The sequence below is a fragment of the Carcharodon carcharias genome, chromosome 11, assembly GCF_017639515.1.
Source record: "Carcharodon carcharias isolate sCarCar2 chromosome 11, sCarCar2.pri, whole genome shotgun sequence".
NCBI classification, from domain to species: Eukaryota; Metazoa; Chordata; class Chondrichthyes; order Lamniformes; family Lamnidae; genus Carcharodon; species Carcharodon carcharias.
Window position 1 is genome coordinate 83,373,057 of NC_054477.1, and position 18,810 is coordinate 83,391,866.

Genomic DNA, 18,810 nt, shown 5'->3' on the forward strand with positions numbered 1-18,810 from the left:
ACATTTTGCTTAATAAAATTCATCTGTGCAAGATTTAGATTATTAAATTAAACTCCTCTGTAACAAAACACTTAAAAACAGGAAAGGCAGGCAAGTAACAAACAGTACATTACAGCCGTGAGAACTAAATGTGCATATGATAGTATACAGAAAAGTGGCTTTATTGAATTCAGGTTTTGCAGGTTCATTGTGAAATAGTGCAGCCAACATCTGACAAAAACATGGAACTGTGATCAAAAGCAATATATATAAGGAAGTCTTTGTCTGAATAAAGGGCAATTTAATATTTAAAATCATTAACAAGCATGAGTATTTATTTATATTGTTAAATATACAACTGAATTCTCTATTTCTCTGTGCTTATTTTCTTTACACAAATGGAATGGAAGGAATTGATTATTTACAATCAATAGGTAATGAATCTATATTGTTAATCCTCTATACAGGTAGCTATGAACTTGTTCCAGCAGTGGAGCTTTTTCTTCAGTCTCATCCAACTACAGCAGGTAGTGTAGTATCAGGGAGTAATCTGCAATTTTTGAAACAAGGCCTTTCCCTCTGGTTACATTATTTTTATGCATTTATTACAAAATGTGCAAAAGCTTTAAACTCCTCAGGTTAATTGCTGCATCTAATTATGGTAAGACCAATGGGTCCTGGCCCCTTCAAGTTCCCAGATTTTGACACAGTGGAATATTTGGAGTACTTTCATTAGGGCTTTTAAAAAAGTAGAGGCAGATGATTTCACTTCCTGTAAAAATATATAGGATCTAGAAGACTACCCCCCACCCCCAAACCCTCTTCAAATAGAATCTCTTAAGATCATGTGAAGGGACAATGGCATATTGGTCATTCCATATAAAGTCTAGATTATGATCAATATCATAAATTCAAACCACTTTGCAGGTCTTTAGAAACTAGAGAAACGGTCTATTAGAGAGCTTTACAAATAAATTAAAATAAAGTACACACACACTAAGTATGTAACTTTGCTTTGGAGGTTTCAGGATAATTGGTTTCACATGCATTGACTGAAGTGGAAAGAAACAATAGCAATTGACAGAAAACAGAAAATGCAGGAAATACATAGCAAGTCAGGAAGCATCTGTGGAGAAATAAAGAGTTATCATTTCAGGTCAATGTTCTTTCGTCAGAACAGAACAGTTTTCTGACCAAAAATCATCATTTCTATTTTTTTTCCACAGATGCTTCCCGACCTGCTGAGTTTCTCCACATTTTCTGTTTTTATTTCATATTTCCAGCATCCGCAGTATCTTGCTTTTGTACCAGCGACTGACAAAATTTGGTACTTCATGGGAGCTTAAATTCAAGTCCTGTAATACTCAAGTGCTGTAAGTTTAACTCCTGAGAATTTTAACATCATGGACCAATAGTTGTTAAATATTCTGCAAATAGCTGGTCAAATTGAATTGAAAGCTTCACTGATGGGTCAATTTGTTTACTCCATACCCATTTCCCCCCAAAATTTTCTACGAATCGCAATCCTGAAATGCACACTGATAAGTGCATTGTGTCCATTAAAGGCTAAATGAAAGGAAGTGAAAAGACAGAAAAACATGTTCTTGAGAAAAAATAGTTCTAATAGTAGGTCATTACCCTGAAATGTTAACTCTGTTTCTCTCTCCACAGATGCTGCCTGCTCAGCACTTTTTGTATTTTCCGTCTTTATTTCAGGTTTCCAGCATCTGCAGTATTTTGCTTTTGTGTAAATGTATTCTTGCTTGGATAAATGCTCCATCTATTTTGGCAGGAAGAACGAGGAAGAGTCGTATAAAAGAAAGGGTGCAGTTCTAATGTGGGTGCAGAAGCAAAGGGACCTGGCATAAATTGTTGCAAGTGACAGGGAGGTAGAGAAATTGGTTAGTAAGGCATATGGGAGCCCAGGCTTTATAAGTGGAGGCATGAGATACAAAAGCAAGAATGTTATGGTGAACCTTTATAACACCTCAACCGGAGTAATATGTCCAATTCTGGACACCACACTTTAGGAAGGATGTAAATGCAATAGAGAGGGTGCAGAAAAGATTTACAAGAATGGTTCCAGGGACGAGGGACTTCAGTTACATGGATAGGTTGGAGAAGCTGGGGTTGTTCTCCTTACAGAAGGGAAGGTTGAAAGGAGATTTGACAGAGGTGTTCAAAACCATAAGGGTTCTGGACAGAGAAGATAGGGTGAAACTGATTTCATTGGCAGAACGAAGGTAAACCAAAGCACACCAATTTAAAGTGAATGGCAAAGACGAAATAAGGAAAACCTTTTCACACAGCGAATGGTTAGGATCTGAAATGGGGCTGCCTGAGAAAGTGGTGGAGGCAGATTCAATCATGGCTTTCAAAAGTGTATGAGATAATTATCTTAAGAGAAAACAATTGTGGGGCTACGGAGGGGGGAGGGTGCTGGGGCACAGGGGTAGAACTAGCCCAGTTGCTCTTGCAGAGAGCCAGCACAGACATGATGGGCTGAATGGTTTCCTTCAGTGCTAAACTATTCTATGATTCTACGATTCCATTTATTCAGAGCTTAAAATTCCCTCCTTATGGCACTTATAATGGGTATGGAGTGTTTTAAATTTGTACTATAGACTAAAATTGAGTTTAACTGTGACCAAACCAGTACAGGACAAGCGTAATCTTACAGTGCACCTTAAATATAGCAGTTCGTACGTACAATTCACTCAATAACACAGAAGATAAAATTCCAGCTAAACAATAAAAAATTAAAAGCAAAATGGATAAATTTCGAAGATTTGCTATAGTAGCTTCAGAGTAGAAACAGCCACACAGCGCAGAACTAAGTACTAAATAATAAATTGGATTAAACAAAAAAAGAATAAAACATTGCTATGGCTAGGTTGGAAATCACAATGACATTTTTGATTGTACTTAGCCACAGTCATTAACCTTCAAACTGTAATGCAGAGCACACAAATTAACATTGACTAATTAGGTAGAGGATAAAATTTCAAGCTGCATGCTTATTTAATAAGGGAAGAAAAGTAAGTGAATTTTCACAAGCAACAGTAGGAGAATGCAGTGAATTTACTGTTATTCACAAATCAATTGATAATCAGTTCACTTAGATTCTAATCACATAAAACCATTTGCAAATTGCCCTGCTCCCTAAATTTCTTTAAAATAATGCTTCCAGTCAATGCTGAATCTGTCATAAAACATGACCAATAGACCTCACAATTTACAGCAATATATTTCCTTTACTATAAATTATTTCAATAACCTCTGAATACAAATGTTAAAATTTATATTGTATGTATTGAAGCTTATCCTGATTTTAACAAGATGTCAAATTAGACACATCCTAGAATGTGTTGAACACTTTAAAATGCTTCTTATTTGGATTTTATAGATGTGAGTTCATCTTTATATAATATTCACTCTCAACAAAAAAACTGTTAAAAATTATGTGATGAGTTCTATCTGCATAGTTACAAAATCTGCACGATTTTGCTTTCTAGTGAATCACTAATTCACACAGACTGGCTGGATGTTGTAATGCTGGGCACTGCCCTGTCAGGGAATGACTCTAAATGCAGGAGCCCCTGCTTTGTCCATTTGATCACAATAAGGGATAAAACACTTTATACAAGAATTTTCTTGCATACACTTGTGGCTTGGATGCACAAATGCTGTAGGATCCTCCAAGATGTCCAAAGCCCTTTCTTCTTTGCCATATCTTGGCTTGGTTTTATCTTATATATCCCTCTCTCCCTAAACATAGCTCTGACCTGTGCAGAAACATCCTGCTGAGCTTCTAACTCAAAGTGCATTAATGATTATGTGTATGGATGGAGATGAAAATACAATTAAAAACAAATTAAATGTCACTATCTGAACAGGTGTTCTCATCAGTCTCACATCTATGGCTGATTCACAATTTCTCCTTTGAGGGAACCCAAATGTATGGACCAGATTGTTCTTCAATAGCTAGTTTGCATTGGTTGTAAATCTCTTCCAAGGTTTCTCCTTGTACTATTGCTGTGGGTTTAAATAAAAACAAAAATTAATGCTCGTGATTTAAATTTGGTAATCTTCCTTAATTTTAGTCTTTACACATATCCTTCAAGAATGTGTCATTGGTTCTTCCTCTGATTACTATTTTATTATGCTGGTCAGTCAACAGCAGAAATGATCTAAAAACAGAGAAACAGGAGATGACCATTCAGCCTATTGAACCTGTACCATCATTCAATTACACCATGGTTGATCTGTATTTCAAATCCATTTGATCCTTTGACCCATATCCCTCGATACCTTTGCTCAATGAAAATCTATCAATCTCAATCTTGAATAGTTTAAGTGACTCCACCTCCACAGTCTTTTAGGGGAATGGAATTCCACAATTAAACTCCAAACAAAACTGAGTTTCAGGGCTTCCATCAAACCAAGTCAGATCAAAATTTGCTAAAACCATTTAACTTTAATTACCTTAAAGCATATATACATCAATCTATTTGTTAAATTTTATTATGAAGAACAGAGTATCCCAAAATGCTCCACAGCTAATGAAGTATTTTGAAGCATAGTTACTTGTAATGTTAGAAATGTGGTAGCAAACTGTGCACAGCAAGGTCCCACAAACAACAATGAGATAAATGGTCAGATAATCTGTTTGTTGGTTGAGGAATGAATATTGTCCAAGGTACTGGAAGAACTCTTCTTTTAATAGTGACATGGAACCTTTTATGTCTGCCTGAGAGGGCAGGTAAACCTTCCATCTGAAAGATGGCACCTCTCACAGTGAAGCACAACCTCACTACTGCATTGAAATATTAGTCTAGATAATCCACAGAATCACAGAATCTTTACAGTGCAGAAGGAGGCCATTTGACCCATCGAGTCTGCATTGGCTCTCTGAAAGAGCATTCTACCTAGTGCCATTCCTCTGCCTTAGTCTCATAACCTTGCACATTCTTTCTTTTCAGGTAGCAATCTAAGTCCATTTTAAATATATTGATCGAAGCTGATTCCACCACCCTTTCAGGAAGTTCGTTCCAGACTCCAACCCCTGCTGGGTGAAAACATTTTTCCTCACATCACTTTTACTCCTTTTGCCAATTATTTTGACTCTCAACCCTCTAGTTGTTGATGGTCTCAAGAGATGCTTTCTTGAGTGGAAACAGTTTTCCACTATTTACCTTGTCTAAACCCCACAGGATCTTGAATACCTCTATCAAGTCTCCTTTCAGCGCTTTTCTCCAAGGGCAGAATTTTCAGTTCAGCAGGCGGACGCAGTTGGCAGGTCCGGGATTGGCTGGGGAACAGACCACTGACTGCGATCAGCCCCCGACCACGATTTCACGCTGGCTGGCCAATTAATAGGCAGCCGGCGTGAAGCGCGAGCTAAAATGCTCAGCACTGCTGGGGTAGGGGCAGGAGGAGGGTGGGTGCTGACATAAGTGCAGGCACAGGTGAGCACAGAATGAAAGCACCCTGAAGGCAGACAGCTGCCTCAGGGAGCTGATGAATTTAAAAGCAATAAAGAAAGATTTTAAAATCCAGAAAAAAGTGTCCACGCATCAGAATCAGTCACCTGAACATATAAATGATGAAAATTCTGTCCATACATTTTAATTTTTTGATTTAATAATGGAAACCTCATCCTGCCCTTGGATGAGGTTTCATCAAAAAGGCAAGGTCTGGAAGATTATCACTAGTGCCTCTGCAATTTCCACACTCACTTCCCTCAGTACCCTTGGAAGCATCCCATCTGGTCCTGGTACCTCATCTATTTTAAGTAAAGATAGCCTTTCTACCACCTCCTCCTTCTCAATTGTAAATTTTTCAAGTGTACCAGATGCCTCCTCTCTCACCTCAGCCTTGGTAGCATCTTCTTCCTTTGTAAAGACAGATGTAAAGTATTTGTTTCATACCTCCGCTATTTCTCCTGGGTCTACATGCAAGTCCCCTTTTTTATCCCTAAATGGTCCTACTATTTCTTTTACCACTCTTTTATTATTTATATGCTTATAAAAGAGCTTGGGATTCCCTTTTATGTTAGCTGCCAGTCTTTTTCATGCTTTCTCCTTGCTTTTCTTATTAGATTTTTCACATCCACTCTGGTCCTTTATATTCAGCCTGATTCTCCATTGTATTTTCTACCTGACATCTGTTATATGCACACTTCTTCCTTTTCATCTTCACCTCTATCTCTCTCATCAGCCAAGGTATTCTGGCTTTGTTCATCCCACCTTTCCCCTTCAAGGGAATATGCCTTGACATTGTCGGCAATATTTTTTCTTTGAAGGTGACCCAATGTTCAGCCGCCATCTTATCTGCCAACATTTGATACCAACTCACTCAACTCAGATGCATTTTCATCCCATTGACGTTGGCTTTCCCCTAATTATTTATTCTGGGGGAGAAATTAGTTAAAACAGCCTCTGCCTGCATGGCTGTTCTTCAAATATTTCAATGATAAAAGCAATGCAGGCCACACAGGCAGCAACCCACTGCATGGTGAATTGATGTAAGTCTATCTAGCACCAAACAAATTTCTCCCCCACTCTCTTTTAAATGTGCTACATTTTAATTATAATTATTTTAACTATTGAAAAGGTGTCACTTTATAGCACATCTTTGTGCAGTTACAGCTGGGGTTTCTGGGTCAAGAGAACTTTGCTTCACTGTTAGAATTATTGGCTGTGCACTGTAAGTCCCTTCAAATTCTTTCAAACAACTGGCAATTGAAGCGAGCAACCCACCTGCAATTAGTCACATCAGCGGTATTGCATATGTCCACAAAATTCAAGTCTTAACTTATAATAAGACTAGATCTTTATACAATTACATGATGACAAAATATAGTTGGAATATACAGGGTACAAAATAATTGCATGGCAAATGTAGTACAATTACTGAATAGCATCTAAAGGAGTACAGATTAGCTATTCCATCATTGAATGTTTTGAACAATGGCAACACTGTCATCATGTCCAGGTTCGATCTGGTAAATCCATACGAAATAAAAACACTGCACAAAGCAGTGGGTGTAATGTTAAACAAGTTGCTTGCAAGCCATTTTTCTGCTTAGTCCTCTATTATGTTTCTTTTAATACATTTTTATTAATTTCATTATACAATGAAAACATGCAGAATTCCACTGCATACAACAATTTTTTTATTCAGTTACAGGATGTGGGCTTTGCTGGCTGGGTCAGCATTTAATTGCCCATCTCTAGTTGCCTTTGAGAAGATGGTGGTGAACTGCCTTCATGAACTGCTGCAGTTCATGTTGTGTAGGTACACCCACAGTGCTGTTAAGAAGGGAGTTCCAGGATTTTGACTCAGTGACAGTGAAAGAACAGTGATATAATTCCAAAAGTCAGGATGGTGAGTGACATGGAAGGGAACTTCCAGGTGCTGGTGTTCCGATCTATCTGCTTCCTTTGTCCTTCTAGATGGTAGTGGTCATGGTTTGGAAGGTGCTGTTGAAGGAGCCTTGGTGAATTTCTGCAGTGCATCTTGTAGATGGTGCACACTGCTGCTACTATGCGTCAGTAGTGGAGGGAATGAATGTTTGTGGATGTGGTGCCAATCAAGTGGGCTGCTTTGACCTGGTCGTTGTCAAACTTCATGAGTATTGTGGGAGCTGCACTCATCCAGGCAAGTGGGGAGTATTCCATCACACTCCTGACTTGTGCTTTGTAGATGGTGGACAGGCTTTGGGGAGTCAGGAGGTGAGTTACTAGCTTCTGACCTGCTCTTGTATTTATATGGCTAGTGTAGTTCAGTTTCTGTTCAATGGTAACCCCCTGGATGTTGATAGTGGGGAATTTTGTGATGGTAATGCCATTGAACATCATGGGGTGATGGGTGGATTCTCTCTTGTTGGGGATAGCCATGTTCTGACCCTTGTGTGGCGTGAATGTTATTTGCCACTTGTCAGCCCCAAGTCTGGATATTGTCCAGGTCTTGCTGCATTTGGACATGGACTGCTTCAGTACCTGAGGAGTCGTGATTGGTGCTGAACATTGTGCAATCATCGGCAAACATCCTCACTTCTGACCTTATGACGGAAGGTCATTGATGAAGCAGCTGAAGACAGTTGGGCCAAGGACACTACCCTGAGGAACTCCTGTGGTGATGTCCTGGAACTGAGATGATTGCCGTCCAACAACCACAACCATCTTCCTTTGTGCTAAGTATGACTCCACCCAGTGGAGAGTTTTCCCCCTGATTCCCATTGACTCCAGTTTTGCTAGGGCTCCTTGACACCACACTTGGTCAAATGCTGTCTTGATGACAAGGGCAGTCACTCTCGCCTCATCTCTGGAGTTTAGCTCTTTTATCCATGTTTGTACCAAGGCTGTAATGAGGTCAGGAGCTGAATGGCCCTGGCAGAACCCAAATTGGGTGTTAGTGAGTAGGTTATTGCTAAGCAAGTGCCACTTGATAGCACTGTTGATCATCCTTTCCATTATTTTACTGATGATCGAGAGTAGACTGATGGGGCAGTAATTCACCGGGTTGGATTTGTCCTTCTTTTTGTGTACAAGACATACCTGGGCAATTTTCCACATAGTCGGGTAGATCCCAGTGTTGTAGTTGTACTGGAATAGCTTGGCTAGGGGCACAGCAAGTTCTGGAGCACAAGTCTTCAGTAATATAGCTGGAATATTGTCAGGGCCTGTAGTCTTTGCAGTATCCAGTGCCTTCTGCCATTTCTTGATATCATGTGAAGTGAATCGAATTGGCTGAAGACTGGCATCTGTGGTGCTGGGGACCTCTGGAGGAGGCCGAGATGGATCATCCACTCGGCACTTCTGGCTGAAGATTGTAGCAAATGCTTCAGCCTTGTCTATTGCACTGATGTGCTGGGCTCCTCCATCATTGAGGATGGGGATATTTGTGGAATCTCCTCCTCTCGTGAGTTGTTTAATTGTCCACCACCATTCATGACTGAATGTGGCAGGTCTGCAGAGCTTAGATCTGATCCGTTGGTTGTGGGATCACTTAGCCCTGTCTATTACTTGATGCTTATGCTGTTTGGCATGCAAGTGGTCCTGTGTTATAGCTTCACCAGGTTGACACCTCATTTTTAGGTATGCCTGGCATACCCTCTTGCACACTTCATTGAACCAAGGTCGATCCCCTGGCTTGATGGTAATGGTAGAGTGGGGGATATGCTGGGCCATGAAGTTACAGATTGTGCTTGAGTACAATTCTGCTGCTGCTGATGGCCTACAGTGCCTCATGGATGCCCAGTCTTGAATTGCTAGATCTGTTCAAAATCTATCCCATTTAGCACAGTGTTAGTGCCACACAACACGATGGAGAGTATCCTCAATGTGAAGGTGGGACTTCATCTCCACAATGACTATGTGGTGGTTACTGATATACTGTCATGGACAGGTGTATCTATGGTACCCAGGTTGGTGAGGATGTTTTTCCCTCTTGTTGCTTCCCTCACCACCTGCCACAGATCCAGTCTAGCAGCTATGTCATTTGAGACTCGACCAGCTCGGTCAGCGGTGATACTACTGAGCCACTCTTGGTGATGGACATTGAAGTCCCCCACTCAGAGTATGCTCTGCACCCTTGCTACCCTCAGTACTTCCTCCAAGTGATGTTCAACATGGAGGAGCACTGATTCATCAGCTCAGGGAGGGCAGTATGTAGTAATCAGCAGGAGGTTTCCTTGCCCATGTTTGACTTGATGCCATGGGACTTCATGGGGTCCAGAGTTAATGTTGAGGACTCCCAGGGCAACCCTCTCCTGACTGTATACCACAGTGCTGCCACCTCGGCTGGGCCTGCCCTGCCGGTGGGACAGGACATATCCAGGGATGGTGGTGGTGGTGTCTGGGACATTATCTGTAAGGTATGATTTTGTGAAGATGAGCACTTCAAGCTGTAGCTTGACTCGTCTGTGAGACAGTCTCCCAATTTTGACACTGGCTCTAGGTGTTAGTAAGGAGGACTTTGCAGGGTCGACAGGGCTGAGATTGCCGTTGTCGTTCCTGGTGCCTAGGTTGATGCTGGGTGGTCCATCCAGTTTGATTCCATTTTTGTGACTTTGTGGTGGTTTTGTCACAACTGAGTGGCTCGATAGGCCATTTTAGAGGACATTTAAGAGTCAACCACATGTTGTGGGTCTGGACACATGTATAGGCCAGAGGGCAGATATCCTTCCCTAAAGGACATTAGTGAACCAGATGCGCTTTTACAACAATCGACAACATTAAAACGCAGAACTTCCAAGGTAATAATCTCAGGATTACTACCTGCACCACGGGCAAACTGGCATAAGTTAAATAAAGTCAAGGAGTTAAATGCGTGGCTCAAAGGTTGGTGTGGGAGGAATAGGTTTCAGTTCATGTTGCACTGGCATCAGTGTTGGGGTTGAAGGGAGCTGTTCTGGTGGGATGGGCTTCACTTGAATCATGCTGGGACCAGTGTCCTGATGAATCAAATAACTAGGACTGTAGACAGGGCTTTAAACTAGAAGAGAGGAGGGTTCTCGAGAGAGGATAAGTGGACCTACAAAGCATTAGGATATGGTGGCATTGCAGGGTAGCTACTTCGGTAATGATACCCAAAGTGTGACAGGAAGGGGTAGAGTGTACAAACATTAAAAAAAGCAGCAAATAAGGTCAAAGGGGGAAAAAGTGGTAATAAGGCAAAATTAATGGCTCTTTACTTAAATGTACGTAGTTTTCAGAACAACATAAATGAATTAATGGCACAAATAGAGATTAGTGGGTATGATCTTATAGCCATTGCGGAAACATGGTTGCAAGGAGATCCAAGCTGGGAACCAAATATTCAGAGGTATGTGACTTTTCGAAAGGACAGGCAGGAAGGAAAGCGTGGTGGGGTAGCTTTGTTAGTACGAGATGGAATAAGTACAGTAGCAAGAAATGCTTGGATCAGAAGATGTAGAATCCATATGGGTGGAGGTAATAAATATCAAAGGGAGGTAGACACTGGTGGAAGTAGTCTATAGGCCCCCTAACAGTAGCTCCACTGTTGGACAGAGAATAAATCAGGAAATAATGAGGGCTTGTGAAAAAGGCAATATATTAATCATAGGTGATTAACCTCCATGGGGAGAATTGGGCGGGCCAGTCGGGAGCGGGCGAGGACAGGCATGGAGCCGATTGCCGCCTGTGATCATCTGCGTGCCGCCATTTTGCGTGGGCGGGCCAATTAAGGCCTGCCCAGCCTGATGCGTGCCTGGAAGTGCTCAGTGCTACCTATACGGGCGGAGGGAGGAGGGAGGATCGGGGCCTGCCTGAATCTCCCTGAGGCACGGAGTCTGTGAATTTTCTTAAATGTGAATTTTAAATAAAGAAGCTAAGAAATCGTTTACATATGTCCCCTCACGTGACAGCATCGTATGAGCTGGGACATGTTTTTTGAATGTTCCAAGAATATTAATTCATGTTATTAACCCCTCGTGAAACCTCATCCCGCCCGTGGATGAGGTTTCATGAAAAATGCGAAGGCCGCTTGGCTTCTGCGCCTGCCCGCCAGCCTTAAGGTTGGACAGGCAGCTACCTCAATTGGCTTGATTATTGGTCTTAACAGGCCTTTGACAGTTTGGAGGGTGCACAGCTGACTCTGGTGCGCACCCGCTCAATGGAAGATTAGAATGACACACGGTAATGTTGGGACGCATGCCTGACGTCACTGCGCGTCATTTTATGCGTCAGCCTGTGGGGCCCGCCCTCGCATACCAAACAGAAGATTTTGCCCCATGTTGGTAGGTAAAATCAAATTGGCAGACGGAGCCATGAGCAAGAATTCCTAGAATGTATTCAGGACAGTTTCCTGGAACAATATTTTGTGCATCCAACCAGGGATCAGGCTATTTTGGATTTGGTAATTTGTAACAAGACAGGTTTAATAAATGATCTCAGAGTAAAAGGTCCCTAGGAAACAGTGATCATAACATGGTGGAATTTAGTATTTAGTTTGAAAGTGAGAAACTTGGTTCGGAAACATCTGTGCTAAACTTAAATAAGGGTAATTACAAAGAAATGAGGGCAGAGTTGGCTGGAGTGGACTGGGAAAGGAGATTAGCAGAAAAGATGGTTGATAAACAATGGCAGACATTTAAGAAAATAGTTTGTGACTCAGAACAGAGATACAGAGATATATCCCAGTGAGGAAGAAGCATTGTAGGAGGGGGATAAACCAACCATAGTTGACTAATGAAATTAAGGATAGTATCAAAATGAAAGAAAAGGCATACAGTGTGGCAAAGCTTAGTGGTAAGACAGAAGATTGGGAAAGTTTTAAAAACCAGCAGAAGATGACCAAAAAAAAAGGGAGAAAATAAACTTTGAAGATAAACTAGCAAGTAATACAAAAACAAACAGAAAGAGCTTCTTTAAATATATAAAAAGGAAGAGAGAGGCCAAAGTCAATATAGGCCCCTAAGAGAATGAGGCTCGGGAAATAATAATGGGGAACCAGGAAATGGCAGAGGAGTTGAATAAATACTTTGCATCAGACTTCATGGTAGAAGGCACAAATAGCATACCAAAAAATACTAAATAATCAAAGGGCAAAAGGGGGGGAAGGGAATAAATACAATAACTATCACTAGAGAAAATTTGCTAGGGAAAGTAATGAGGCTAAAAGCCAAAAAGTCACCTGGACCTGATGGGTTGCATTCAAGGATATTAAAGGAAATAGCTGCAGAGATAGTGGATGCACTGGTAGTAATTTTCTAGGTGTCCTTAGATTCTGGAAAAGTCCCAGAGGATTGGAAAACTGCTAATGTAACACCTTTATTCAAAAAGGGAAGGAGACAAAAAACAAGTAACTATAGGCCAGTTAGCTTAACATCTGTCACTGGGAAAATGTCGGAGTCTATTATAAAGGATATAATAACAGAGTATTTAGAAATACACAATCTAATCAAGCAGAGTCAGCATGGCTTCATGAAGGGGAAATCACGCCTGACAATTTATTAGAATTTTTTGAGAAGGGAACAAGCAGGATAGATAAAGGGGAACCAGTAGATGTAAAATATTTGGATTTCCAAAAGGCATTTGATAAGGTACCACACATAAGGCTACTTAATAAGATAAGAGCCCATGGTCTTGGGGGTAGTGTATTATCATGGATAGAGGACTGGCTAACTAATAGATGCCAGAGAGTTTGCAGTTTCAGGATGGCAATCTGAAACTAGTGGAGTGCCACAGGGATCAGTGTTGGGGCCACAATTATTTACAATATATATTAATAACTTGGATGAGGGAGATGAATGTACTATCGCCAAGTTTGCGGATGGCACAAAGATAGGTGGGAAGGCAAGTGGTGAGGATGACACAAAGAGTCAACAGAGGGAAATAGACAGGTTAAGTGAGTGGGCAAAAATGTGGCAGGAATATAATGTGGGAAAATTATGAGGTTATGCACTTTGGCCAGAGGAATAGAGGAGCTGAATATTATTTAAATGGAGAAAGACTGAAGAAAGCTGCAGCAAGAGGGATTTGGGGATCCTTGTGTATGAATCACAAAAAGTTAGCATACAAGCTCAACAGGCAATAGGTAAGGCAAATGTTGGCCTTCATTTCAAAGGGAATGGAATATAAAAATAGTGAAGTCTTGCTAAAACTATACAAGGCACTAGTTAGACCACACCTAGAATACCGTGAACAGTTTTGGTCCCCTTATCTAAGGAAAGATATACTTGCATTGGAGGCAGTCCAGAGAAGTTTCACTAGGTTGATCCCGGGGATGGAAGGATTTTCTTATGAGGAGAGGTTGAGTCAGTTGGGCCTGTACTCATTGGAGTTCAGAAGAATGAAAGGTGACCTAATTGAAACATATAAGATTCTGAGGGGGCTTGACAGGGTAGATGCTGAGAGGTTGTTTCCCCTTGTGGGAGAGTCTAGGACCAGAGGGCATAATCCCAGAGTAAGGGGGCGCTCATTTAAAACAGAGATGAGGAGGAATTTCTTCTCTCAGATGGTAGTCGATCTGTGGAATTCTTTACCGCACAGGGCTGTAGTAGCTGAGTCGTTAGGTATATTCAAGGCTGAGATAGACAGATTTTTAATCAGTATGGGGTAAAGACAGGAAAGTGGGGTTGAGGATTATCAGATCAGCCATAATCTCATTGCATGGAACAGCAGACTCAATGGGCTAAAGGGCCTACTTCTGCTCCCTACATCTTATCATTCTACGATCTTATCATTTGACTTTTAATTCCAGATTTTTATTGAATTCAAATTCCACCATTTGCCATGGTGGGATTTGAACTCAAGCATTATCCTGGGTCTCTGGATTACCAGCCTAGCGACAATACCACTAGGCCATTACCAAGAGCAAATAGCTCAAAAATGATTATACTGTAAACATCTAATGTTTGTTTCACCCGTAAGGAGCAGCAAAACCAACTCTAAAACCACTACACTTTATAAAACAAATTCTGATATTTCAGAATTGTTATTGTGCAAGCTTGCTAATTTTCTTTTGAAATGTTGTATTGTAGCTGAGTGCATGCGTACATACCTGTAAAATGTTCTCCAAATTCCTGTTCCAGTTTCAGAGCTCTATCAAATGTCTTTTTACCTTGTTCTTCTGTCAGGCGTTTATTCATTTCCCTGTAACAGAAAAAGCCAGCTCACATTTAATACAATATTTACCAGGGCCTGAATTTTTCGCTCGTCAGGCGGGCACTATCGGTGGGCCTGGGAAAAGACGGGAAATGGGTCCCTGACCACAATTGGCCCCCATCAATTAACAGCCAGCCAGCATGAAACGCGTGCTGAGAAAGGCTCAGCGTTGTAGGTGTGGTTGGGAAGAGGGCAGGCGCCAACATCACCACAGGTGTTGGTGAGCGCTTCTACTGAGGTCCCTGCCTCAGGGAGCTGCAGACCTCCACAGAATAAACAAAACTACAAAAAAGCTGCAAAATATATCCATGCAACACAATCAAGAATCTGAAAGCATACCTCATAAAAAAAGTCCCCAGACATCTTTGTTTATTTTATTTTCCCATGGAGATTTCATCCCGCCCTGGATTGAGATTTGAGCAAAATTGTAAAGGCCGCCCATTCGCCAACCATAAAAATAGACTAGCCATGAAAAATCGCTTTCAATTGCCTCCTTAATGGGCTTAATTGACAGCTTAATTGTCGGCAGGCGCACTTCTGACTGCTGTGCATGTCCGCCGACCTGAAGATTGCTTGCATGCGGCATGACGTCGGGACACTCACCTAGCATCACTCATCTTGCACTATTTCATATCTGTTCAAGTCAGGCGAGTGTCTACCTACGAGGTGTAAAATTTGAATCCTGTAGGCGAGGTATCGTAGATCGTAACATGACAATCGTTGGATTTTAATAACAGTCTTTTCACAATAATACTAAGTAAGGAAAGCGTTGTTACAGGCACAAACACGGGCCTGGGTTTTATGGTTTCTGGCAGAGTGAAGGAGGCGGAACGGGGAGTGCATGGTCCAGTCACTCGCATCCCCGCCACGTCAACACTGCACATCAAGCGTTGGCTGGCCAAATAGCAGCTGCCTGGTGGGAAGGCCGGCCAATTAAGGCTGGAAGGGGGTTTTGTGCATTTGCGGAAGGACATCTGGAAAGAGAAGAGTCAAGCTGTGTATCGGAAGTTGGTCATGGCCAGCAATATAAAGGAACGCTGGCATCAGGTTGGTGGCAATTTGAAGAAAGATCAATATGAGGCCAAAAGGTTGCTTTAAAGAATAAGAGCAAGACAGAATCCATAGGTGACACTATAGCATTGGAGCAGCAACAGGTGAGAGCATGTTTTCCCATCTGGTGACTATTGTGCCAGATTGAAGGCCATAGCATTGGGATATTGGGGGTTTGCTAAGAACCACCCCACTTCCCTTGTCCCCTACCCGATGATCCCAACCCTGTGAAACCCCTCCTGCATTCAGTCATCTGTGGCCTGGGATTCAGTTACAATCCTGGGCCTCAGGTGGGTGTAGTACCAGCAGCAACCATCACCTCCCAGCTCCCAGCTCTGATTGGCCAGCAGAATCAGTGGGCGGGACTGCTGCCCCTGGGTGTTTGATCCCAGGAGGTCTGCTGCTATCCGGTTAGTCCCCAAATGGCACTTAATTTGCCAGTCTTACCTTAAAGAGGCGATGCAAGGATCCCAACGATTGCTTCATTAAATCCAGCCCTATATGTGAGCCATAGGCTTTTGAGAGCTCTGTATCTACTACGGGGGTAAGTTTTTAAGAAATTGTTTAAAGAGTCCATCACAAACGACTTCCAGCAAAGAAGCATAAAAGCCAGGGAAAGGGTTCAGCTGGGGGAAAGCTAGAGAGGAAGGAACAGAATCTATTTTCTGGAAGGTAATTCCTGTTACTGTTTTGTCTATCTTTGTACTTAAAGATGTGACTTCTGTGGATGAATAAATCTCACTTGTTTTGAGTATTAAGATTTGGCCTGCAAGTCTAATCCTCCTGTGCTCCAGGCTTGCTTCAGCTTGGTGCACAAGTTCTAAATTATTTCAGTTATTTCATTTGAACAAACAAAATAAATTAAAACTTGGGCAGGTGACGCACTTTTAATGCACAATCACGCAGGCTCAGGTAAGGAGGGCACTTTGGATATACTTCTCCTCATGCTTAGATCAGGAGGAAATTAGCTCGAATAAATTCAGCTGATGGACTTTAAAATAGCTCATTAGTTTTGATTTCATGAAGGTGTGCAGACCTACAGCATTATACATAACAGTAATCCAGACAAGCTGATAAAAGAGAAAACAATGGCCAGGGTTTTCCAGTCCCATCCGCTGCAGGACTGGAAATTTCCACCCAAAATCAATGGAACTTTGGCTGGTCCATCAAATTTTCCGTTCCGCCTGCAATGATTCCTGCCGTGGGTGGGACCGGAAAATCCCAGGGAATGATTTTAAGATGCACTGTTCAAGCCTGGTATTTTTCACGCAAAGTCAAACCCAGTATATTCTCCTCTGTTAGACACTTTCAGGAACACGACTGGATTTTCTGCAGCAAAACATAAAAAATGATTTATAATTTCAAGGGAAAGGGAAAGAAAGAACTTGCATTTACATTGTGGCCATTACATCCTCCAGGGGACCAAAATTATTTCATAGCCTGTGAACTGAAGTCCTGCTGTTATGGGGAAGATGCAGCAGCCAAACTGTGCGCAACATATCTCCTGCACTGCTTTGAACAATATCACCCATGTTGAGAGGACGAATACAGAATACATTATCATTTATCATTTGTAGGAAAAAAATACTGAAAGAGTTTGAGATTTTTTTTTACTGTTATTGTGTACAGATCACTTAAAGTTCATGACCAATGTAAATGCACGGTAGCTAATGCTAACAGCATAATGGGTGGTATTAATGGAATTATTCAGTGTTAGTCAAAGGACACCATTTTGACATTATACAGGTCACTGGTCAGGCTGCAGTAAGAATGCTGTGCCCAGTTTTGAAGCTATATCATCCCATATGGTGGAAGATACAGCTTCAAAAGCCTGAGGTACTAACAAGGGCCTTGGTCCATTCACTCTAGGGCAGTGTAAACCTAGACATAGCCTGATGGGGTTCTATCAAATAAGTAAAGGGTTGGATTGTGTCCCTGTTATTAGATTATTTCAGTTTAACAGATTGGGGAGGACCAAGGAACATGAATTTAATCTGTAAGAATAGAACCGACTGGATTTAAGGACAATCTTTTCTCCCAGAGAGTGGTGAGTCTCTGGAATACGTTGTCAGGTGGTGTGATGGATGCCAACACAGTGAACACCGACAAGAGCGAATTTGTTTAGAAAGCAAGGTTTTATAAGATGATTATGTTTTGGACCTTCCAGCAAATAGATTCTGTCCCTTCCTCTCTAATCTTCCCCCAATTGAACCATTTCCCTGGGTGGAATTTTCCGTCTGGGGGGTTGGGGGGGGGGGGGGGGGGGGGGGGTGTGCGGTGCTGCGGCAGAGTGGGAGCAGGCATAGACCTGGTTGCTGCTGGCAATTGGGTCTGCGCCACCATTTTACACAGGCAGACCAATTAAGGCCTGCCCAGTGTGTTTCGCAGATCCCGGGGACAGCGGGAGTGGGTGGCAGTGGATTGGCAATCGTCGCCGGGTCCAATGGTGACCCAATTGCCTGTTTAAAGGACAAGCTGCAGCTGCTCCAAGGCTGCTGTACATGGCCAGAGGTCAGGGCCAACGCAGATCCAGGCTGGCAATGCAAGAGGGTAGGGCGGGTGGTCAAAGTGTGCCCCAGTTTTCAGTCGAGTGCCTTTTTGCCCTCCTCGAGGAGGTGGCAGCATGATGGGAGGTGCTCGTCCCCCAGGACGGGAGGAAGAGGCCATCCCACTTGACCAAACGTGCCTGGGAGGAGGTAGCGGAGGTCATGAGCTCCCACGACATGGTGTGGCACACATGGATCCAGTGCCGCAAGCACTTCAGCAACCGGCTGCGCTTGGAAAGTGTGAGTAGCATGTTGGCATCGTTTACTTCATCCAGCATGTAAGCTTCCCCCCCTTGGCACCCCGCCCATGTCTGACTGGCCTGAATGCAATGAGTCGCTAACAGCATGTATCCTTAGCTGGGTGGGCCAGCAGATATTCCCTATGCATTGGTCAGCCTGAGAGGGTGGTGATGAGATGGGTTCTGCACCCGCAACATGTGGTGGACTGAGACCCACATTACTGCAGTGGGGGCAACCTGGAGGATCTACATCCAGGCGCAGTGCTCGAACTCCAGGACATGTCGAAGTCAGGGTGATGACATGGTGAGAGGGGGTCTTCAAGGTGGCGTGGCACAGATATATCTGCTGCCCTCTGCGATCCA

General features: G+C 42.5%; 1 protein-coding gene across 1 annotated transcript in view; it reads right to left on the reverse strand.

Annotated features, from left to right (window-relative positions):
* Positions 1-3,217: 3,217 nt before the first annotated feature.
* dlg2 (discs, large homolog 2 (Drosophila)) overlaps positions 3,218-18,810 on the reverse strand; it is a 916,179-nt gene continuing 900,586 nt past the window's right edge. The window contains 2 exon segments of the mRNA XM_041198640.1: positions 3,218-4,014; positions 14,509-14,600. Coding sequence (XP_041054574.1) covers positions 3,908-4,014; positions 14,509-14,600 — 199 coding nt within the window. The 3' untranslated portion in view covers positions 3,218-3,907.